The sequence below is a fragment of the Lissotriton helveticus genome, chromosome 5_1, assembly GCF_964261635.1.
Source record: "Lissotriton helveticus chromosome 5_1, aLisHel1.1, whole genome shotgun sequence".
NCBI lineage: Eukaryota > Metazoa > Chordata > Amphibia > Caudata > Salamandridae > Lissotriton > Lissotriton helveticus.
Window position 1 is genome coordinate 1,044,567,763 of NC_136065.1, and position 25,471 is coordinate 1,044,593,233.

The window sequence follows — 25,471 nt, forward strand, 5'->3', positions numbered from 1 at the left end:
AAGTGCGATTCACGCTGAGACAGTCAGCGACCACAGTAGAGTTCTCGTCGCAACTGTAGTGCAGTCCAACCTGTGGTTTAGTAGACCAGGGATAGTATGCGCGCAGACCTGGCTGTATCGAGGCATACTTTCTTCTAACTATTCATAGTTAAAGTTCCTCCCGCTCACAAATTGCCAATAAGCAATAAAAAAAAAAAAGAATTATATTCAGAAAGATGGAGTATTTGTGATATGGACGAAATGAGTGGGAGAACGCTGTTTATCACAAGTGCGTGGCTTGCATTCACTCGGCGTGTGGGAGGGGGCGCTGTGACTGAGAGCTTCAGTACAACCAGTGCACAAATTTAACCACAGTACGTGACTGACTGTCACCACGGGATCTGGTTGTGCCAAGCTACCTTTTTCATGTGTGATTCATAAGGTCATTTAAGGACACCGATGAAGTAAGTGCTGCATATAGATAGATTATAAATACGGAAAACTCTCAATCCAGTTTGCACAATATAAATTTCCTTGTGATGCATCTCTCGCTGTACATAGGTACTTCAAGATTAAAAAGCAGACTTGGCATGGAAGAGAATTTTCTCTCTCTCTACATGTATATATGTATGTATGTGTGTATGTGTATGTATATATGTATATATCTATATGTATATATAGATAGTGTGATAGATATATAGATACATAGATAGATCTGTTACTTGCATAGGTAATGTTGTGTCCCGTCACCCCTCCAACAACCACCCCCCCTCCAATCCCCTTCTATGCATTAACGGTGCTAGGGTCTCTCGCTCAAGCACTTCTCACCCGACCAGCTTAAGAGTAAAACAATTGTTTTCGAATGAGAACAGTGGCATTTATTTATTAAATTAAGCGGCCATTTATTTGTTTTCCTTCTGCCGTGATTTGTACGCAAACTTAAAAAGACTGGAGCTGCGGGAGTTTATTTCGTACACTGTTTCATTATTTATGCATATGTGTTTGTAGAGCATGGAGGCTGGGCGACTCGGGCAAAACGTCACATTCTATCACTGTGGGAACCGCCAGGTCTAAATTTTTCCTCACCCAAAAACAGATATCTTGTTAGCGGCCGTTATTGGCCTGAGGAAGTCCATTGCTGAAAGGGGATTTGATTACAAAAGTGTAATTGTTGTGGAATGTTTACAGGAAAGTTAAAGTAAAGATAATGTAAGATGTTGTTGCTCATTTCTCCGACTATCGGATGCACTCCTTCAAGCGCCAAACTAAAGTCGACGCAGTATATACGCACCATATAGATGCTACAACGGCGAATGCACATGTATTTCTTCGAAACGTTTTATGAATTCCCTCCAGTTTCTTCATTTTGAGCCGTGAAACTGCCCGTCCCTCGGTGAAGTCCGGCTCCATCCTATTTATTTTCTCACACTGGGCAGCACACTCTAGCTGGGTTACAATGAATGCGGTGACCTAATAGCGTCACTTGATCAAGTCGAAGCACATTGAAGTTGCTGTGCAGAACAACCACCAATCGGATTAAAACAGACAAGCCTTTGAGCAAAGTGTTTTGAACTGGGATTTTATGGAAGACGCCATTGGCCGAAAGGGCACACACTCAAACTCGCACACAAATCGCACATACGCGCGCACACTCTCTCTCAGCAAAGACTCTGGTGTCAGGATAATTTGACAAAAACATACTAGATATTCAAAAAACTGTATAGGTTAGTGGGAAATTTATATTTTCTGCTGCATTCTAAAGTGGGAGGTTTTCTCCTTTTGTATTACTTACCAGATGATACATAAATACATATTTAAAGCGGCAGTTATACCAGAAAGTCTGAATCAATGCAGCTGCCTCATATCTTGGCTCGATTTGCCTGCCTATTTACCAGTCTGTGGCTCTGAGTAATTTTCTAACGATGGTTTTACAGCACTTTAAAAAGGTAGCTCAGACAGTTTCGTGCCTGCTGCAAACATCCGTATCTAACTTCGAGATCAAAGGTTTGAAGTTTGGCAGAATTAACGTAGCCTTTAATTCTTATAGTATTAAAGCAACCCGTCTCAATGGCTTGTGCAAAAATACCTATTCCTAATAAGTCCGTTTATCGCCCTCCCTCTATCTATCCCCATCCCTCTATCTATCGCCCTCCCTCTATCTATCTATCGCCCTCCCTCTATCTATCGCCCTCACTTTATCTATCTATCCCCATCCCTCTATCACCCTCCCTCTATCTATCACCCTCACTCTATCTATCGCACTCACTCTATCCATCGCCCTCACTCTATCGCATCACCACAGCATCCCTCAGCACCACCACAGAATCCCTATGCGCTACCACAGCATCACAGAACGCCATAGCATCACCCATCGCCACCACATCACTCAGCGCCACCACAGCATCAATCTGTGGAACCATTCAACAAAACTAGTTCAAGTATGTTCTCTCAATGTTTCAAGCTTTATTACAAATGTTACAAAAAGATGTTAATATTTCACTTCTATTCTTGGATTTTCGTCACAATAAAATACACTGAACATAATCTTCACAAAAGTTAAAGCTATTGCCATTATGAATTACAATAACTTTTAGTTAAGTATTAATTATTATAAAAATGCAAAGCCATTGTTATTTGTAATATCAATACATCTAAGTCACGTAAATACAACACATATTGCATTACAAATGCTATAGGTGTCACATTTGCAAAAGTTAAAACTATTGGCATTGTAAATGACAAAGCTAATAATTTAGCTATTTTCAAAACCAACACATAAATAAAATATTTGTCATTTACAATAAATAGCTCAAACTTTCCTAATGCGAGACCTATTGCATTGCAAATGCTCGTTTTTTAGTGTTTCCCAAACTGTGGGTCGCAAAAGTCCAAGGAATAAATAACGATTTTTAATCCTGTATTTACCTTGCCACTTCTGCTGAGTTTCAAAATACAGTGGTCAAATGTCAGGCTATGTCTTCTGACAAATTGCCGTTTTGGGGCTTTTAGTTTTTTAACATGGAGATTGGTGTTTACAAACTCTGCTCGTTTACAGTCAGGAAAAGTAAAGTGAATTATGTGACGATCTTGGTTTGTAACAACAAAATATAAATACCTGTAAATGAACTGCACATATTCAGCGGTTAGAAAAGCAAAAACTGAAGCATATTTTTGGTGTAATTCTGAAATGTGATGGAAACAAACATTTTAATAGGATCAAACAAATCAAGACACTTTACTTGGTGATGCACAAATGATAAATGTTTACTGAAACCTGGTTTCCACATATTGTCATTTGTGTGCAATATAGTGTGAGCAGTAAAACTGCGTGTGGGCAATTATGGTGGCAATTTAATAGAAAATGTGTCTTTAATGGACAGTGCGCTATTGCACTATGCATTTGTTACATTAAGAAACCCCCCACGTCATAGCCACTAAAGCTAGGTGGATCGTGAACATCTGTCATTCGAAAAAGTGGGCCCACGCTCTAAAAAGTTTGGGAACCACTATTTTAACTAATAATGCTTCAAAACGACACCCAACCTCCTATGTACTCAATTCATTCCACCTCGTCTTCATGCTGTGATATAAGAATGTGATCAAACAAGTGTTTTCCTTCTGCGCCCAGGGAAATGTACATCAAGACCTTTTTCCTCTCTGTTAAAAATACTTTATATATGTATATAAATATGGGTCTTTGGGTAGGACAAACCTAGCTGGAGAGCAACAGAGCACTAAACAATGATAAGGACCCTGAGATACGAAATGCAATTGTATTTCTTCTCATGCGGAGATGAAGGGTTATCTGAAGAAGTGGGTTTTCAGCTCCCTTCTGAACCCCAGGACAATTGGATCAGTTATGAGTGTTACGGGCAATGGTTAGGTTTACTTTTCAAAACAGTATTGCTGACTCTACCCAATAGCAAGTTTTCATTGTAGCTTTAGAAAATGAGAGGTTGTGTTAGCCTCTGCATGATGTGCATGAAACATAGGAATCAATGGGCAATCAACACAGAATGCGTCTCAAGAAGGGATGCTATTTTCAGTTACGAAGGCAAGCACACCAATGGCCAAGGTGTGACACGGATTGCTGTGGTGCAATGCATACACCCTGCACAAATTAAAGGCAACCTCAATATTCATAGTTTCTGTACATGTACAAACTTTGCAGAAAGTCCAAGGGACCCACCTATTGCATCCACATTCAAAGTTCATGATAAACAGGTGCAAACATAGTATTCACTCTAGTATTTCTTAGACAAAGATATGCAAGCCAGAAGACCCTGCTCCAAAGCTATGAACTATGCTGTTCTACCATCCTCAAATAATAGCCACACGTGGGGTAATGTCCGAGCAGGAGGTAGGGCTAGAGTTAGCTCTGCCTTGCACAGTGCTTCAGGTTGCTCACCTCCTCAATAGTCGGCTGTATATTTAAGTTCATATTTGACTGCATGGACTCGTAAAACAGCCATTCGAGGACACATTATAAAAGGAGGCATGCTCTGAACTGCGGTGCTATCCTCCCAGTCTCACACTCCCTCTTCTTCTCTATGACAGCAAGGTTGGTACCACAGAGTGTACTTTCAGTTACAATGTTCTGCCAGAGTCCTACCTGGGTAACAAGTAATATTTGGCTTCCCAACTCCAAAGCAGATCAGCTTCAAAAGTGCCCTGTGATCTTGAACACTATGACAATGAGCACTGATTTCTCTGGTTCAATTTACAGCACAGCCAACAGACTCCTCATAATGTACCTGTTGAATATCCTAATGCGCCGCCTGGAACCGCCTGCATTCAAACAGCATAACCAGGGCAGATGCACTCCCTGGCAAAAGTGGTAGCAGTTGGCAAATTTGTGCTAAAGACCATGCATAACAGATAAGAAGTCAACAGAAGGCACAAACACCTCCTGCCCCTTCAACATCCCCTTAACAGCAATAGCCCACTTGCTAGTTGTAGAAAATTCACCTGCTCTCGCCTGAGCAGGATCACATTATTGAATGAATATGAAAAGGTCATCATTTTCACACTTTTTAACGATGTTAATTTTTGATGAATTCACATCCCAGAAATTGTGGGAATGTTTTTGGTCTAATTCTGTTCAACATCAATGGAAAAATCTATTCTGTAAACTCCTATTTTTTCTCTTTAAACTTTTATTATAAACTTTTGAAAGCTTGCAACTAACACACATCTAAGCTTGAACCCCCTTTTTAGGTCAAACCTATCAGACATCACAGCTGTCTGGTCGTGAAAAACATATTCTGGGCTAACCGGTTGGTTTTACTGTCACTCATTTGACACCATTTTGCTTGATAGCTTGCCTTGTTCATCTTGTGTGTCACTCCCCTGGAGTCTCACCAACTTACTTGTATACTTTTACTGCGCACTTTTATGGAACTACTTTTTTTCTTTTGTCTTAAGCACTCCATGAGAGTGCATGTGTTTTCCTGTCGTCTCCCTCGTGTTCTTCTCTTACCCATCCATGTTCTGTTCTGCTCTTTCCTGCCTGTGTTCTTTTCCCTGCCCCCTCTGAGGTGCATTTGCCCTTGTGTACTCCACCCCCCCCCCCCACCATTGCTTTTTCGGCCCTTCTCCCCCCAAGCTCCAAGTTCGTCTCCCTCACCTGTTTGCTTTTCTCCCCCACACACACTTCACATTGCTCTCTTGCCCATTTGCTTTACTCTGCCCACACATGCGCCCTCAGTGCTGCTTCCCCCACCTATGCCTGAATAGCTTTCCCAATACCCTCGCCTCCTGTGTTGCTTCTGACCCCCTCATGTTGCTTCCCACCAACCACCGCTAGAAAATAAAAACACTTCTCCACTTTTTTTCCTTTTTATTTACCGATACAACTCGGATGGGTTAAAAAGAAAAAGGCCCTTGTCTTTTCGTAGGCGATTAAGAATGACAAGAGCGGCTGTATCATAGGCTTTTATTTTATTTTACTTGAGCCATAGATGCACAGTAGCAGAGATGCTTAACAGGATGACTAAAAACCAAAGCTGGTTGGGTCTGGTTATAGACAGCTTTGCGTGATTAGAAGACCTCTAGTTTTCAATTATTCAAAGAAAGAACAAAAAGATTAAGTGCACAGACACAGTGGACTTTGGGTCAGTGCCCTTCAGCCATTGCCTTTTGTGTAGTATGTGCAGTTTGCCATTGCTTGGCTGGGCAGTTCATTAGGAACACAGCATTGCGAGGATGGTTACAGAGTCCTATGTGTGGTCATTAGGTTTCTAGGTCTCGTCTGCGTTGCAGCGCAAACCGCTGCTCGCTCGGCGAGAGATTTTGTGGATGAGGGGTTTTCAGAAAGGGACTCAAAGCCCCGCCCCTTATTTACATTGACTGGCGTCACCGTTTATGCTAAACGGTGGCCTCCCATTGGAAATTAGGGTTTTTGGTAGACGCCCTTTGGCCTCCGATCCGGACTCGGTGGCCTGCTTTGCTGCTGTCGCAAAGCACTTTCTAATCTTTATGGGGCCATGTGTTTCTAATTAGAAACCCATGGCCCCATAAAGACAAGAGATCCCCATGCTCCGGCTACAGCGCGGTCCTCTTTCACTTTCGGAACCGCGCTTGTTTTAGCCAGCAGCCCATACTGTGTACTTCTATCTCTTTGGCATAATGTGGCTTTTTACGTCATCCATCATAGACTCCATCACTTTAATACTGTTTTCGATATACTGTGATGAGATTTTCTGTAACATCTCTATAAACTGGGATTTCTCTTGAGTGAGAAGCAGCTTCAAATCGTCAAGGGATCGGATGCTGATTTACATCCCCTTTGTGCCCAGCCATTCTTGGACAGAAGTCATTATTATTTACCTCCATGCCATTGCCATGTTTATGGAAGGTCAAATGCCACTAATTTCCCATATTTAGATTTTGGATTGTGTCACTTTGTGGGAATTGCAAGAGCTGAGCTCTGCTGTATCCATTCTACAAGTCTAACCCCTGTGACGCTTCTCTCCACAATGTTGCATTGACCAGCTCAGGAACCCTGTTCAGCTTTACTGTAGAGCTCTGCCTCCCTCACCAGGCATGCTGTGCCACCATTGACCTTCCCAGCCTAATGTACCCAGGTTGCTTGCAGCCGTTATTCGGTAAAAAAAAAAAAAAGGTATTCACAAGGTGTGCTTGCGTCTAGTCACGAGAGAGAGGAGTGCCTCATTACTCTGAGATTTGTTAACCATTGCTCGCTTCGTGCAGCCCACCTCCGAACGAAGTGCATAGATGCATTAAACAGTATACAACACGAAAACACATGTGGTGTGAGCAACACCAGCTTATGTTCTGGCAGTTCGTGTTAGTATTGAGCACTTGCACAGTGGCCTACCCCACTGCACTTGCGGTAACTTTGCTGTGAGCCGCGCATAATTTAGCGATGCTGCATAATTTCAGGGGTTTGCCTATCAACCGTAACACCTTAACCATACCTTAAACCTTCACCACTCACTTTCCATAGATATTTCACTTAACCGATCGCTGTTATCGTGAGTCACACCCGCTTCACTCTTGCCAACCACAGGACATGGTCACTTTAATCAGCTTCGCCCATTTCACGGTCTGCACCTTTGCAAAGCCATTTCACAAGTCACTTTTGACAGCCACTTTCACATCTATTGAAATGCACCTTTGTGTGTGTGTTTGTGCGCTTTCACCTCACTGGCAATTGTCACTATTCACAGGCACTTTTACCTCCCTGTAGTGTGAGGATATTACACTCCCTTACCTGTCACTGTTCAGAGGCACTTTCAGACTCTCTCTGCATCTCTCTCCTTCCTCTCCCTTTGTGTCTCTTCTCTGTCTTTCAAATTCTGGGCAAATATCGGTATTAGGCGCTACAAACCAGACTTCTGCCCTTCCCTCTGCACCTCAAGGCGGTGTCCCTGGGCCTGTCTTTGGGTGACTCGTTTACTGAGAACCCTGACCTTCCACGCTTTAAGGGTGTGTCCAGGGCGTGTGGCTGTCGATGCAGCCTACTGACACCCCCCTCCAGCGCCCTCGGGCTGAGGACTCCCAATCGCCTAAGCTAGTGCTCACAGGCAGACGTGGCTGTCTTGAGGCGTGTGGCATACGCAGCCACCCCTAGTGCCCAAAAACGCAGGACAAGGTGACGCTACGCCCAGTGCAGCCCCCCCAAATAGCTCAGGGGACTCATTTTTTTTTAAAAACTGTTTATTAGCGACTGCGGAGAAATTATAGTATCACAGTACAGTTATATGCAATAACAAAAGTTTACAGTCTTTTCTATTTTCTCCCCAATAGCCCCGCAATCCCATGGCCATGAAAGTAACAATCATCATACAGCAGGACCGTGGCATTCTGTACACTCAATCAATACTCGCCCATTCAACAGTATCCCAACAAACCCCAACAGTTATGTTCCCCTCTCTCGCCCCATGTGGTGTGAGTGTGCATAGTCATGCGGATACATCAAGTGTTGCGTGGTCAACAGCCGCGGGACAGCCTCTGGAGGGTGACCGCAAGTGGGATGCGCGCTTCGCTGTTCCTAATCATCATCTTCATGTAGCGGAGCAGCTACTATCTGCGTTAACAACTCCCATGCCTTCGCATGTTCCAAAATCTTTTCCTGTCCTGAACGTTGCGCTTGCCTCAACCTGACCGGGCTCTCACACTTCGCCCATTTAAGAAGGTCCGCCTTCCATCGCTGGTAGGACGGGCCTTCCTTCGACTTCCAGTGTAATGTTATCTCTCTCTTCGCTAAGATGAGCCCCAAATCTATAAATGTACTAGTTATTTTTGTCTTAGGTGTATGGGGGAACCAAAGCAGTAATCACGTGGCCATATCATAAGTGAGCTCCCTACTGGTGACTTCGTTCAGCAGCTCGACGACTTGTTTCCAGTAATCTCCCAATCTCGGGCAATGCCAGAGCATATGCTCTAGGATAGCTCAGGGGACTCATGTCCTCACTGCAGAAAATTATCTGCTCAGTCTCATATCCCCCCTGAGGACGGGAAAGGAACAATGTTGAATTCTTACAGCGCCTTGAGTCTTCGCTAATAACTGCACTCTTACGATACTAATAAGACATTTCAGTCACCTATGAGGGTGAGTGCTTCTCCTATCTACCTACCCCAGTCAGTCATAGTCTTATTTCTTTGCAGGGCTGTCTCAGTCCTTTAGCCTTCTAAGGTCGATAAAATAAACGCTAAATTCTGATAACACCCAACACTGAACATAATGATTATTTTTATTGTAAGCTGGAGATGTCACACAGACTGTAAGACAACTCGTTTCCCAATGAAGAGGGGAAGTCCAGTACTCAATGCATTCACCATCATAGCTAACATGAGCTTCTCTGCATCACACTCCTCACTGCAGGCCCAACTGTAATCCACACCTTTGTAGCTATACAACCATTCACTTGTTTTTACAAACACACACACCAAAAAGGGCGGGAGTAACTGAAGTGAATTGGAGCGCCTCCTGTCCCCTAAGGCTATATAAAGCGCTATATAAATTCTCCAGTAGAATATATGTGGGGTTACTTCAAGAGCTAATAACAGACGTTTGATTCTTTGGCGTTCTAAAGAACGAAAGAGAGGCTTCTCTGCACGATTTGAGAATGGGGAAGAACAGGATGGGCTGTGCTTGGTAGGGTGGGTTCAGTGCCACGGTGCACCCATGCCCGAGCAGAGGCAAATCCCACAGCAGACGCGCTAATGTAAGAGGCGAGTCTAATAGGTGCGTGGATGACATTAGAATTAGGTGCCTAAAAAAAACTGCTGCACATTGTGTGGTCCTGGGCAATTTACTGAGTATTACTTCCTATACTTCCTTGTGCTGCAGGCGGGTGATGCAGTTTGATCACAAGTGAAAGTAGTGCTTCAAGGCCTGCATCCCCACTCCCCCACTCTGATATCTTAGGTGTGATTTTGTCTCTGCCCCCTCACCCCCTCCTCTTTCATAGATGAGATCTCGTTCCTGCCATTGGGTGCCTGTCTCGCTTTTTGGCTGTACAGCCACAGGAAGGCGGGGAATGAGGAAAGACCCCACCAGCTAACTTCACATTGTAGCAGATTTGCATATTCATAACATAGCAAGGATGCCAAGGGCCCTGGCGCAAACAAGGAAAATGACCTCTTGGAGTGTTCTTGGGGGTAGGAAAATACACCAGTTATCAGGGTTCTGTGGGTCTTTCAAGGCTCTGCGTCCCGACGCCATTACCCCTGCTACACTAATTGTAGCTATGTCCTTGTGCATATTAACCCACCTAAAAGTTACGGTAAAACTGAAACTACTAGCCCAAAAATCAATTTGCAGTTGGCTAAAACATTAGGGATTGCTGAAACAGGTTTTACAACATGACATGCGGTGCCTTGGGCAGCATTTACAGTGGAAGAAGAGCGCTAGTTTGCACTTCCAAGCACTGCAGCACCGCCAGTAAATTGGCTGAGGCAGATTATGCATGTAGGGCCCCAGAGCACTCTCTGAGGAATTTCACACAAGGCAAGAGGTCAGTAAAATACCAGAATCACTTTAGCATTCTCTAGATTCCAGTCCACAGAAATTGTCTTTCAAAAGCACCTGTAGACAATAATATTTTTTTCACATCTAGTGATATGACCACCGAAGATTTTATATTAAAAACAGAGCTTTGGACTATACCATTCCCCACGGAAAGGCAATATTTCTTGCAATGTGTGCCCATACCTGGTGTGTCACACAGTTTGGTGCTTACTTTCCCTCCATGGTAAAGAACGGTAGATGTTACAGCACCTAGGCTAATATGCTGCATAGCTAAATACATATAAGGTTCAAAGGCGAGACCGATTGCATTGCAAATGCTTGTGGATATAATGGCATCAAGTAGTCATTTTGGTAGACTACAATATAAAATGTATACTGCAACTGATAGCATATTTTTTTGCTGTAATTTTGCAGACACAAGATTTCCTTTAATTTCTGATTTATTACTTTTTTTTAATTTGGTGCATATTGTTTAAATGCTTTATCCTGTCTAAAAACATTATTCGTTGATCGCTATTGTACATTAATATGTTTCGTTGGTGTCATAACAATTATATTGTTAAAAAAGTATCGTTATTTTTCTTCACCGAGAACATTTGCACACACAGCCTTTCATAGAGCTGCAACAGAAACACTGGACATTTGTCGAAAGCATCTACTAGGCAACATTGTACTGTGTAGCCCTCTTAAGTTCACCACTTCACTTTTTGAGTCCTTTTCAAAGCATTCTTCTTTAAGGAGACAGCTTCACTTTGATAACGCAAAATGTTCAGCAATAGCAAACTCTCTTAAATTCAGGCCAGGACATTGCTTCATTGTGTGCTTCTCTTTATAATCCATCCGATGGCAACACACAACACTGTCCAACTAATTATTAAACAATTCCATTAGCAAAAAGCTAAACCAAGAGGCATTGTGAACGCACGTTTTCCCTATCTATCCCCTTCCTCCATTTTATGTGACAAAGACCCACTACTGCTTGCATCTGTATTCCTAACATGTTCATGTTATGAAATGAGAGAGAAAATGGTGACCCACTCCTTCGCCTCTCATTCCAGATCTAAACTCATGCATCATTCTCCATCGCTCAATACTACTAAAAGAAATATCAATATGCTATCCAAATCTGATCTTCTTAGAGAGATCGCTCCAATCGGCATCATACAGAGTAGGATTTACAAAGGGAACTGATTTCTATAAGTGGGCAAACAGATTCTCATGGGACTTTTCAGAGTTTTACTGCAGTAGGCTGCCCATACTGACCCTACATGAGCACCTACTCTCAATGATTTTCACTGTGTATCGGTCCACATCACCCCACCCCACCCGATATAGCTGTATAATTCATTGTCTCCCAATATAGATTATCCCTTGGGGGCAATCGGTGCGTCCCACACTCACCCCCTGCGGGTCCTTTACGAAGTAGCTCCCGCTGGAGCCCTGGTAGATCCTCTCGGGGAAGATGCCGCGCTCGATCGCCGCCTCCGCCCGCCTCACTACGTCGGCGAACTCGGGGTCCTCCGGGAAGTCATTCCGCTCCCGCTGCTCCTGAGCCGCTTGTAGCCGGGCCTGGGATCGGTCGAGCAGGGGTTGCCTCTCCCCGCTGGGAGAGGCGGGTGGCGATGGACCTACGGCTGCCGAGGGGGCTGGAGTCTGTACCTGGGCAGGGGGGACCCGCACCACCACCCCCGGGATGGCAGGGAAGCGGCCCGCCGCGCCCGAGGCCGCAGGGGGCGAGGCGCAGGACTGGAAGCCCGGCTCAGGCACATCCCGCACGGGGGACACGAGCGGGCTGGTCTCGTCCATGGCCCCGACGGGAAATCTCTGCGGGTCAGTCTGCAGACCCTGCACTCCGGAGCGATGACTGGGAGCTGTCACCTGACAGGCGTCAGCTGATCCATCGTCAACAACCGCAGCGCTTCCGGGTTCCCGGCTGCACGCCAATCCCACCACCGACCAAGAAAGAGGACTTAAGCGAGCTTTGAAGTATGCCTGGTTCCAAAATGTCTGCAGTTTTCAAAGGCGGACCAGCCCAATTCTATGTCAGGATTGCAGTCATTGGAGGATCCGATTATGCTTCTTTATTCTTTACTACTTTATTTTCAGCAGCCAATCACAATAAACTCATAGCTGCCAAGGTTTCAGATTGCTATGTGTGACATTTTCATAATTTCAGGGTAATTATGAGTGACATTTCAATGACTATGAGTGACACTTTCTTGCGAGCAAAATCAAGCAGTGAAGACTAGGGAAACAAATAAACAACAGAAATGACAGCCATTTGAGCACTAGGAAACTCTAAGAAGACCTTAAAACTTCTCCAAAGCCACTGTTCACCACTGAGTCAACTGGTACTGTGAAACAAGTTCATCCCTGGCATTTTGGAAGAATAACATGCCTCTTGAGTAAACTAACTGAAGTGCAGTGACCTAATACATAGCTGTCAAAGTTTGAGACTGCTTATGTGTGTCATAGCCATATATTCAGTCTTCTTACATGTGACATATAAATGTCTTATGTGTGGCACTTTTAGTGATGCATGTTAGAGAACAAAGGACTGAATAGAAATCAACAATTATGCCCATGTAGTAAGATAGTTTTCACACATTAGCCCATGTTGTGGTACGAAAACTGCCTCAAAAGCGCCCAATGCTTCTAAAGTACCTACACAAGATCACTGATCTACTTTTTGCTAAGAGGGTCACCGGGCAGGTATATTTGTAATAGTAATAACCAATAAAATACATGTTTTGCGACCATGACTATAGTTTAATAAAGTTGAATGTTATGTCTAGTACACATTACAGTTAAAACAAATGGTTTGTTAAGCCAAAACAGTTAATCAATGACAATGCATGGTAATCTCAGAGTCGCCACCAAAAATAACTTGAATCCCGGTGCCACTGTCATGAAAGCAACATCTGATCCATCCCCACGGCTAAACTGAACCATGTTAAGTATTTTTAAATGGTAATAATTAACATGGAAAACTAAATTTGAGAGTTTCCTTTAAGAATACGTGCATTCGCCAGCTTCAAGAGAAAACTATTCAACGGTGGCGCTGTGCTTAAGGTCAATGATAGAGCATTTGTAGTGGTATTAGTAGAACAGTGTAAAATGAGCGTTTAGGCCAGCATAGCGAAATTATGTTACATCAGCCCACTGGCCTGAGAAAAGTGTTGTGCGTGAATGTTGTGTGTGTGTGTCACTGACTGGCCGTGCTATGTGCAAGTCTGTATGTGCCTGCAAGTATAGATGGGACTCCTGTGTGCGTGGAACTTTGTAGAATGTTGGAAGGCATGTTGAGCACAGATTTGCAACTTTATTACCAATAACTTCTTATTCCGTGCCCCTCACTAACTCTAGAGCTAGGCACACTCTTACTTGACATGAATTTAGCTTCCGACAGCTCGAGAGCAGCTGCATTTAGTGTGCTCAGGCAACTTATGGCATTAGAACAGGGACCCCCTGAGTGAGATCGGAATCCTGGATCAGGGCAAAGTAATTGATAGCGAAAAAATATATCCAGGCATCAACAATGTAGACAACTGGCACAATTTAGACATATCACAAAAAACACAAGTAAAGAAGAATACTAACTAGTAACCATGATATCACAAAATTTAATAACAGTAATAAAAATTGATGAACACATTCAATCAGATACCGAATGATAAAAAGATAATAAAAAGAGAATGCAGTGTTTAATTGTCGTATTCTCTACAAATTGATAAGGAGAAGTAAATTTTGATGATTTCCCCAGCTGATTATCGGAGTTGATGTCTGTCTGTCGACGCGTTTCAACACAACCAGTGTGTCTTCATCAGGACAACATCAGCGTATTTCTATAATTTAAAAAATTCCAAATTACAAAATGTTTACTTGTGTTTTAACAGGTACAATGTCTTTTCTTTTTTAACAACTTGCCAGAATTGTCTTACGCCAAAAACAAATTATACCACAGGTACAGAGACACATAAAAACATATAAAGAACTAGATCATCAAAAATATATACAACTTCTCAGTGTTTTTCCCGCTAATGTAAAAAACCTTCTCTAGATACTCTCCAGAAGGAGGGCTCATAAAGAGGCCTCATAATTACAGGAGCACCTAAAACATTTATTGATGTCATTGATAGCGGTACAGAAACCATAACATATTTTTACCAAGTATATAATGAAGCAGAAAGATTAGTTGAGTACAGAGATCATTGGTGCTAATTCCCTACCTAATAAAGGATGCTCTAAGTAATACCAAGTCCTAAATAGGTATTGTCTTTATTGTAAATAAGTATTGTCTTTATTGTTATTTTTAAGCATTGAAACTCCTATTTATAAAGGATAAAAAAAAAACATAGACATGTTAAATTTATATGAGAGAAACATACCAGTGATTAGTTTTCATACATTTCTTCCTGTAATATTTTCTCAAAGTACGTTGATTAAAAATGGTGCAGCATAAGATATACTGTTTTATGGTGACCTCACTATCTATAGGAAAATTATAAAATAATTAAATGCCAGTGATAATTTAATTCCTAAACTGTCCGTTAAGGCACTCTCGAATATTACATTTAATCTTACCTTATAAAGTCAAAGCATGATCATTCAAGGCAACATTCAAAAGATTGCGAAGTACGATAGTACGGATAATTTTCTGCAAATGAAAAAAACGAAAAATAAGAAAAATGGATATTTTCTTCACAGTTCTATTCCCCTCCCTTTTCCTGAACGTGAACTGGCCAATAAAAGTCAGTTCGAACAGATGCTGTACTCTATTCCACATCCGTAAGATTAGTTAAGCTTGCTTACTTGTGGTACGCTGTCCAGGTTACTTGGAGAGCGTCCGAGATACTTTAAAAGCGTCTGATGGTAACGGCGCCAGAGCTATTTAAAATCACGGCAGTCGATTCTCGATATTAGTGGTGCCAGAGCTGTGTAGTATCCCAGCAAACGGTTCCTGATGTACAACCTTTCGTGCAAAGAGAGACACAGCTCGTGAAGATAAAAGGCGATATATCACTAATTGTTTATATAAACATACTCGAAGTGAAAGTTCACATGTACTGAGATATACGCTGCAGAAGAATATTACACGATTGTCTGTTTACGCGGGTGTGTAACCGTTTTCCCAGAAAATTATAAGAGGCACAAACATCCAACCATATGTTGGGTACTATGAATCTAACACGTTTAACCTCTGTCAGCGAAACGCATACCTGTAATAGACGTCGTACCACGGCGTGTACAATGGCGGCGGATGAATCCGTAGGAAGAAGCAAGGAATTGTAAGGTTCAACCCTATTGGTGCATTTATAGGGATTACTCATAGGTGGAATATCATGGCTCCACCCTCACTTAAAGTGCAAGGTCCCATAGTGAAGGCAATAATGGGTGTCTCCATAAACAAATACAACAGATACCGGATCGGAAAGATGAAATGTTAAAAAGCGATTTCAGAACACACAACTATTTCAGAACACACAACTATTAAGGGGGTCTCAATTAAAAAACGACTGTTAATACAGTCTAAATGGGAAAAGCAACTATAAAATATCTAAATAATAAGTTCCAACAACAATAGGGTTATCTTCGTAGTTGTTGTAGACATGGGGGCCTTATATGATTCGCTAGTTACTAACTACTCTAGGTAATGGCATTCTCCCAGGGTAAATCAAGGTTCAACCCTCGGTCAAAAGTGCCCAGGGTAAAAATCCAGTACACTTCTTTTTTCTTCCTTATTTTTTCGCCTCCTTTATTGTCAGACATATGTATTCTCTCCAGAATACACCATTTCATCTCAGTTGGTAAATGCTTGTATTCCATGTAGTGACTCACTAAAGGTGCCATATGCTTCTTCGTTTTAATGGCAGATCTGTGTTCTGTCAAGCGGGTTTTTATTGCCCGGGAGGTCTCACCTACATATCCTAAATTACAAGGACATACTATTAAGTAAACTACATTGCGAGTATTACAGGTGCATAATTCCTTTGTTTTAATGGATACACCATTAAATGTCATAGTTTCATTAATAAGGATAGAATCACAGGATAAACATGAGCCACAACGGGATGTACCACTGACTCCATTTTTTCCCACGATGGACTTCTGAACATAAGGAATATTCGTAGTTTTCTCAAAGCGAGATCTAACGATGAGACCTTTAAATTTTTTTTTTCGCCGATGGGCGAACATAGGTTTAGCCAGTCTACTTTCATTTTGGTTGACATTGAGGAGGTGCCAATTGGAATTGATCACTTGTCTAATGGTGGCATTTAAAGTTGAATGCCTGGTAATGCAGACAAGCTTTTGTTCTTTGACATGTTTCTGGGTGTTTATTAATGAGTCACGGTCAAAAAACCGTGCTCTCTTATAGGCTTCTCTCACCAATCGATGTGGGTAGCCTCGCTCCAAAAACTTCCTTTTCATTACCACTGACTGCATGTCATAGTCCTTGATATTGGTGCAATTACGTCGCACTCTAAGAAATTGGGAGAAGGGGATGCTATCTTTTTGGCACCGGGGATGATAACTTTTGCAGTGTAATAGGGTGTTCCTGGCAGTTGGCTTAGTATACAGGTCAACTTCAAGATGACCACCCTCGTTACATCTAATGTAAATTTCCAAAAATTCCACTCTACATTTATCAATGTTAGCAGTGAAATGTAGATTCACATCTGTAAGATTGAGCCAAGACAGGAACTCTTTCAGAGTCTGTTCCCCATCGGTCCATACAAAAAAGATGTCATCAATGTAACGGTACCAATGGGAAACAGACTCATAGAAAGGGGCGATTTCGTTGTAAATGAACCTTGATTCAAAAAGTGACATATACTCAGGCAACGTCAGCTACCTGCTCCCCTTCCCTCTGTGTTGACCAGCCCGGGCCGACGGGCCGCATCAACCTGGCTAAGGCTTGGTCCTGGCCAGCGCAAATTCAGTCAGGCCTGTCCCTGTGCTCCGGCCTGCAAATGAACCTCTCCGGCCCCTACAGTCTGTGTGTTCTGAGTGACTCCTCCGCCTCCAGTCCAGCCCGGGCTGTGGTGAGCCCGGCAGGTTCGGTCGCTGTCAGACACTCCTCAACCGCCCCCCCCCCCTCTCCCCCGCCCCCAGGGGATGCGCTCGCACTCGCAGTCCTCCTGGTGGTGGCGGCTGGCCAGAGCTGACTTTCGCCGGCTCAGCTGGCTCCAGGAGATCAAGGTGCTGCAGCCTGCACTGTTTAGTGTTTAGCGGGGCGCAGGAGGCCATCGATTCATGCGGCCTCGGCGGGCGGCCATGCGGCATGAGAGAGACTGTGAGCAGCCTGCACTCTCTCAGATTTCCCCGCTTCTGCTTACTTCCTGTTCCTCCGGACGTGACGGCACTCTACCGCCGCACATCCGTATTTAATCTCGGCCCCCTGGTGCCTGGTCGGTGATTGACAGCTCTGAGCTGCAGTAATCGAGGGCAGCCCGGCCCCCGCAGTGATGCTGACTTAACTGTTTAGGAACTCGAAGCAGGCGCACCTCTCTCGGAGCAGCAGAGAGAGCCCGGGCACGTCCTGGCGCCGCTGGTGGCGCGCCTGGCAGCAGGTGGCAATTATGCGTGACAATGCATTTCAGTGCGGTGATGCGGATCACCGCACTGAAATGCGTGAGTGTCACACCTGTTGCGTGACGCTTGGCAGGACTGTAAACTTTGGGGAAAAACTACATATCCCATTTATACTCTGTAATCACGTGATCACAAAAGACATCCATGGGTTAAAAATGCTAAGAACTAGATCTCCAAAGTCGCCGCAATTTTAGAATGCACAAGCGACCTGAAGGTTTCAACAATAAAGAACAAGGACGTGTGTGCATGTGTGATTTGTAGGTCTCGCTGAGTCAGCGCATGCGCTGTTCGGCGAGACATTTAGTCTGTGGGCTTTCCAAAGTCCTACCAGACGCTTTTGCTGGCCACGGGCGTGCGGTTATGCGCACAATGACGAGCAGAGGCGCCATATGGCTTTCCTCTCACGTCATTGTGTGCGCACATCGCACACCACTCGCCAGACCTGCAGCTGTTTTTTTTTCAATTTTTCCGCCGCACGCACCACTTGCGTGCTTTTTTTTCTTTCAGAGCGCGCGCACACACAACTCCCGGGCTTGTTTGTGCTTTGTTTTAAGCGTGAGTATGCACACAAAAGGTGGTATGTCTATCTTGTGCAATTGTTTACTACGCCTGATTGAAACGGGGCTCCGCTAATAGCACGTTGCTCATCCCAGCAGCATGACAAATAGGCACACGCGCTCTAATTGTGCAGCCTGGAAGACAGAGTGATGTCATTGCGTCTCCTTCAGAGGAGCATGGAGTAGCACAATTACAATCCAAACTCTATTACAACTGTATATTTAGTGCAAAGTAATTATCACTTACATGTGCCAGGCTTGCATGGTTCTAGAAAATAAAATAACTGAAAGAATATTTTTATACAAAAACAATTGGTCTGAAGTTCAGTCTTTGAGTGTGTGAATTCATTTGCTGACTGAGGGTGTAGAACAAATGCTTAACGCTGTCCTCTGATACTGCCTTAACGCTCGACCACACTACCACAAATAGAGACTTATGTGCTATCTAACTTTACCTCTGCCTACCTTTGGGGTTCCACTGGACTCTGTGCACACTATACCTCACTTTGGTATAGAATATATAGAGCCAGCTTCCGACACGAATGTATTGATTTGATAGTCACCAAAGTTCATTTATAATATTTAAATTGGACTGTGTTCTAGAAAAGCAAAATAACATCGTTCAGCCTACATCAAGCAGTCATCCAATAGCCAGCTTGATTGTAACATAAATCCTCTCACTTTGAAGTCAGAGAAAGAAAAATAAACACCAAGCTCCCTGGAAGACACAGACTGACATTGACCACTGTCTTTGAATGCACAGCAAATGTGACAAGATAAGAACAAGATTTAAAGACCTGTTACAGAAAGGGAGTTTGTGGAAGAATACAGTAAACTAGGTTTGGGCAAAGGGAGGGACGAAATCGATCTGTACAGCCTAAAGTAAATGTAGCCAGCAAATAGAAAGCCGGAAATGTGAGTTGCAAACCACAAAGCCAATGATAAGCAATGGGAAGAATTCATTCCTAGTCTGATTGTCCACAAGATGTCTTTAGTTAGGTTGCGACCTCAAAAGAAGTACCTCAATCCGAGTGTGAGCAGCAAAAGAAAACTAATCCCCCAAAAAGTAATCATTCATTACTTAATCCATGCTCCATGGGAGGAAAAAGCAATCGAGACAGTGAACCCAGCACATCTAAACAACCAAAAGCCAGCAAATAAGAGGGCCTATGAAGTCAACTATGGTAAGTAATAGGCAAGCTCTAACCTTATTTTATGTATTTTTTTAAGTAACAAAAAACCTCACAAGTAACAGTACATGCGCTGTCTCAGGTGCTGTCTCAATACTTGGTTCATGCTCTAAGAAAAAGAGAAACAACAGAAGAGTAAGTGAAACCGACAGGCACTGACCAATCAGGAGCCAGCAAATAAGAGTAATGATGAACCCAGCCAAGAGTTATAGGTTATAAGTTACATTAGTTCAAAAAGCGAAATAAATATAGGAATTAGGAGTATGACAGGGGGAGGGAGGGAAAGGAAGGCGGGAGAGACAAAGGGAAGTCTGCCCAAAGAACAACTGGGTAGGTGACATCCGAGGAGGCAGTCCCCAGCTCATCACCCCTATAGATAAACAAAGTAGCTCCATCGGTCATCAGTCAAAATAGCTAGGTCTCAGCTGAAGAGGGAGAGTTCACATAAGGAAGTCCAGTGGATACACATGGTGGTAACTATACGCAGGGACGGGTGAGGGCAGGGGCCATTAGCTGGAAGGAAGAGAAGAGTAGAGCGGTAGGGGGTAAGGTGAAGGGGGGGAGGGAGAAAAAGTCAGGAAAGACGCAGGAGAATTTGCCCAAGGACCGGCGATGCAGGATGAGCTCCCAATCACATGGGAGGTGGGGGGCGGATTGAGAGTGAAGCACACATAATACTCTGCAGATAGTCAAAACGCTGGGTGAATATGCGCAAATGTCTCTATAACAGTGAGGACCAGTTGCTGAAATCAGCAAGTGGCCTGGGGAAGCTCACAAAGGTGGCAAGCCTTTCAAGCTTCCCCTTCGTGAACCCTGCCCATCCTGGGGAAGGAGGCTTGGCACCTCGTCCCAGGATGTGCATTGTTTCAGGCCCCAGAGAGCAGCAGGCTCTCGACCCAGGGGTCCAGAAACATGTCTGGTGGTGGCAGCTGAAAGCAGCCACTCAGCCTGGATACTAGTGGTAGGTGTAAGGATCCACAAGCTGTTTCCGCAGGAGTGCCAGGAACTGATGATAGGCCCAACCCCTCCCTCTCACACCACCATGTCTATCAGACCATAGCACGCAATGGTGACAAAGAGGGAATGGAGGGAACAAAACAAGGGAAGGAGGGAAGAAGACACCTTGGACAAGAAGCTCCAGCAGGTTGGACACAGGCACTGTAAGAAAGAGGACAATTAACAGTGTACAGGTTTTAAACCCCAAAGGCCCTTTCTGCCCTGTTCACACCTCTCCTGTCTGTATTTACCTGAGGATAATCCTGATGTCTTCCCTTGATCACTACACGTACCCCCAGGTAACTGCCACAACTAATCTCTCTTCACTAGAGAAAAGTAAATTTTGCCATGTTCTGTGTCCCTACGTGTTCCCCATCTTATGTTATGTGTGCATGATTAATATGCATATGTATTCCCCATGATCGATTAAAGACGCAATTACAGTTGTGTCTAACTCTAGTATGCCAGTTTCCAGTTCTCGTGAAAGCTACGAGTATTAGGCCTATGTAAAGTTACGTTGCCACGTTTCACAGTGTGCACGTTATTTCATTGTAAAGTCCCCGTTTCTAGGCCTCAAAAGGGCCCGGACTTAGATTCAGCTCCTGTCTCCTGAACCCTCTCCGAGGAGCGATACAGCCCCCACCTGTATCCCTGCCCCTTCACTTACTTCCTGCCTCACAGTGCCCGGCTCGGCCTGGCTCTGCCTGCTGGTCTGCCAAGAGTATGTTATGATTCTAGTTATCAGTCCAGCTCTCCTTCCCTGCATTCCTAAGCTACTGAATCGCATCAATAGTTTCCGTCATGGTCTAGCCTTTACGTCTCCATGTAAGAGAAATACTGTATTAATGGTCATTTAATATTCCTCAGCACGCACTACATGTAGAATAATGCATGCACCAGTCTTAGAGTCTGTTAGCCTTTACCCTGATAACTTTTGGATTCTATCAACATGTTCTCTAAACATCAGATACTAGATAGTGTTTAGGTACATGTCGCTCTGACTCTCCAGACTTCAGTCTCTTCTTCTAGCGCAGAAGTCATAGCCCCCAGCTTCTCCTAGTAACACGTCATTGCCAGTTTGCGCGCACCACTAGGTTAGAGGTCCCGGCTCCTTAGGTAGCCCCCTCCATGTTTCCGCCCCGTTTATGACATATTCTGTTACGTTTACATCACATGTCTATGTATACGCCCTGTTCACGCCTCCTGTTACACCTATTTTCTTGCCTTATCTTTCGCGACTGTTACAGGCCCTGCCCACTGCTACGCCTATTGTATTGAACATCATGTATTTTGTTTAAGTATATATATGCTTGTGCACTGTTATTAAGAGCTAGCTAGCTACCATCCTATTCCTGGGCAGGTTGTCCTGTTCCTGTCCTTTATGCTGTATTAAACCTGCAAACTCCTACTACCTCGAATCTTGACTCTTATTTATTGAGCTATCTGTTATTGTATATCTAGTCAAAAATAGAGGTATTATTTATTTATTTACCACATAATGGCGCCCGAATAGGGACTTGCCCTTTCCCCACGCGCCGGTGAAGCCACGCAAGCCCCCTGATCCTCTGCAGCCGTGACGGAACCATACCGTGCACGTGCAGATATTTCTGCTTCAAGTATCCCTCAGGCCCACGGAGGAGACGGAGGTTGCGGTCCAGCATCCAGACGAGGCGGTGGAGGAACGCGGCGAGTCCCGACCAGAGCCCAAGCCGAGAGTCCAAGGTCCGAGGTATCCGGAGGCCCACCCGTAACAGAAATCCGAAGTTCGTCCGTCCGGCGTCGAAGCAGTCCAGTCCAGTCCGAGGCCTTCCGTTCTTGCTGCCCGGTGAGTACCGTTGCTGGGGTAGTATCTAGACAGGGTCAATTGCATTGTCTCTGGTCCGTGGGTTTGGGTACGCAGATCCAACACGAAGTGTCCACTTAGGTGGATGCGGGTCCTGACGTGTCTCTTTATGAGACCGGTAAGTTTCATACTGTTTTAGCAGTGCATCTAGTTTCTGTTCTAGTCTGTTCTGTTCTCGAGAAATTCATGTATTCGGTTTTCAGTATTCCAGGTAGTATTTTGTCAAAACTGTTATTTTAAATGTCATTCATGTATTTCAATGTCGTGGTATGAAAGTGGTGTATTGTATTGTGTCTAGACTACAGTTCAGTCATGCCGCTGTTCTCAAAATTACGTCAGTTAAAAACTAGAAAAGGTCTGTTAGAAGAAGCAGTTCCTGTCCCGCCTAGGGACAGTCCAGGTCATTTTATGTATCAAAAGCATGGCATAAGTGCCATATTATATCTAGATTTATGGGTGGAGTACACCAAACAGTTAGAAGAAAAGTACAGATGGCCCGTATCGGGTACATGGGATGCCGAGTGCATCATGCGAGTAGAAGAAGTATTATGGAAAAAGAAAGCCAGACAGTCACAGAAAGACACCATCGAGTTATGGCGCAAAGAATCTCATAAAAGAACCGAAAAAGAAATCAGAAAGTCAGAATTAAGTAGAGAATCCTTAGAAAGAGCCCAAGAAAGGGAATTAATCGAAATAGGTGAACGAGTTAAAACCGAACAGTCAGACAGACAGAGGAGTGCCCTCATTAAGGGTATGTATCCTCTTCTTGCCGAGGGTTTGCCAAAAGCAACCCCGGAGGCATCCAGTAATTTTCCGCCACCTTTAGTTCCGACCAAGCTACGTCACAAACCGACCGCAGCTGATATTTTTCTCTCGTCCTATTTGGACGACACAGTTCCAGAATATGCAAATCCTGTTCCACCAGCTCCTGTAAATAATGTAATTCATGGTCCTCCAGCCACCGGGGCACCTGTTGCAGTACCTGTTACGGTACCCCCGGTCCAGCCCGTAGTACAAATTCCCGCCACATCAGTCACTCTGCCAGCACGAAGAGTATCAGTCGACGATTCCAGTATAGGGGCCGCGGGAGGAGGTCCTCCTGGTACCCCGCCGCCAAGTAGACGTTTAGGAGCAGTCGAGTTACATGAACGTGCGTTACAGCGTACGCCCAAATATCAGTCCATTGCAGAAATCAGACGAGTTCTTACTGAATGCTGTTATGATCCAGTCCCAGGCGAGGATAGTATGGTTCTGTACTCCGTGCGTATAAGACAGGTGTCCGAGTATTTGGTCACCCTACCGAATATGAAAGAAGATCTAGACAGAATGTATCGTTTCATTCGTACAGGACAAGATCCAGAAAGTATTGCTGAAGTCATGTCTCTTAGGAAATCCGAGATCCAGTTTATGCTATTAAAGTTTCTGATCAATTGTTTAATACGGGAACAAGATTCCCCGACTAAAGATCCGATCGAAATGAAAGTTCTGACAAGGTGGAGTGATAATATAGCCGAGGGTAAGCACAAGACACTCAATAGTATAGAGAGTATGTACAAGAAAATTCGTAAAGAAATAATGAGGTTACACGAACAACGCAAAGAAGCTCTAGGAAGCGAGAAAGAAAATGACTCTTCTACTGAAGAGGTAGAGGACGAGAATACCGCCAGAATAGCGTATGTAGGTAAATCTAGATTTCCAGACCGACATTTACGCCTAGAACACAAGAAAGTGTTTCATCTTCCAGCACCAGAACAAGGCTCTCTAGAACAAGTATTTCAAGCTACCGATCACATTTTGAAACCACGCATCGGTTTTAGTGAGTTAAGTACTATGCATGAACAAGAACTAGCCCGATCAGCAGTCCGATGGATTACTGATTCTACCACTTTTCCAGACGAAATAGTGGCACAAATGTTTCTGAAATTGCCCCCAGCCGAGCAGCGACTGGTGGGTATGTATATGATCCAGCACCTTATTACACTGTATGAGGGTCAACATTCTGATCCAGGTCCGTTACATGATATCCTGAACGAGTTACTCCAGTATAGATGGAAAGGTTTAGGTACCGATTTAATTAGTGTCATTCTAGAACAGCGCCACAAATACAGAACGTTTCTGAACCCGCATTTTGTTCATGTCTCACCTCCAGAAAGTAAACCGTTTTACATAGACAGACAGCATCCGTTACGAGAAGTACACCCAGTTAGGACACCAGATGGTGAAATGCAACGAGTATTTGTTTACACCCCAGTTACCAAGATGGAACTCTTAGAGATGAAGAAATTAATTCCCTGTCACGACAAAGATCCAGCAGGGTTCCACCGAGAATTAAAAGACATGCTCCGTATGGGAGAATACACGTATCCAGATATTATTAAAATTTTAAAAGTCCTGTTGCCCGCAGGGGTATACGAAAAACTCAAGGAAAAAGATTGGGAGGTGGGAGAGAAAAAGATCGATTGGACAGCTCTAGAAGCTGAAGATAAGATACGAGTACCAGGTACCGGTCTTGGAGACAAATGTAAAGAATTACCTGAACTGTTAATACAAGTTTTGCCTAGATTATTAGCAACTAAAAAGGAAGACTGGGATGCAATCTCAGCCTGTAAACAGAAACAAGACGAAGACACTAGTGATTTTTATTCTAGATTTGAGAAATGTTTTATAATAAACAGTGGTTTAAAGACGAGTAGCGAGTCATACCCTCATCTTTTTGTTACTAAACTAGTCGAGAATTCAAGTCCACAAGTTAAGAATCGAGTTTTGAAAGTCGAAAGTACATGGCAAGCTAGTACCCCGTCCCAGATGTTACAGA

The 25,471-nt window shown here is 43.9% G+C and overlaps 2 protein-coding genes across 2 annotated transcripts in view; both read right to left on the reverse strand.

The window, feature by feature from the left end:
• Positions 1-12,403, reverse strand: part of PI4K2A (phosphatidylinositol 4-kinase type 2 alpha) — a 243,754-nt gene extending 231,351 nt beyond the window's left edge. Inside the window, exon 1 of the mRNA XM_078643573.1 lies at positions 11,879-12,403. Within this exon, the coding sequence (XP_078499699.1) occupies positions 11,879-12,283 (405 nt within the window). The 5' untranslated portion in view covers positions 12,284-12,403. The remainder of the gene's footprint in view (positions 1-11,878) is intronic.
• Positions 12,404-15,062: 2,659 nt separating this feature from the next.
• The window catches only part of LOC144752589 (uncharacterized), a 52,882-nt gene continuing 42,473 nt past the window's right edge, over positions 15,063-25,471 (reverse strand). Inside the window, exon 6 of the mRNA XM_078640471.1 lies at positions 15,063-15,134. Coding sequence (XP_078496597.1) covers positions 15,063-15,134 — 72 coding nt within the window. The remainder of the gene's footprint in view (positions 15,135-25,471) is intronic.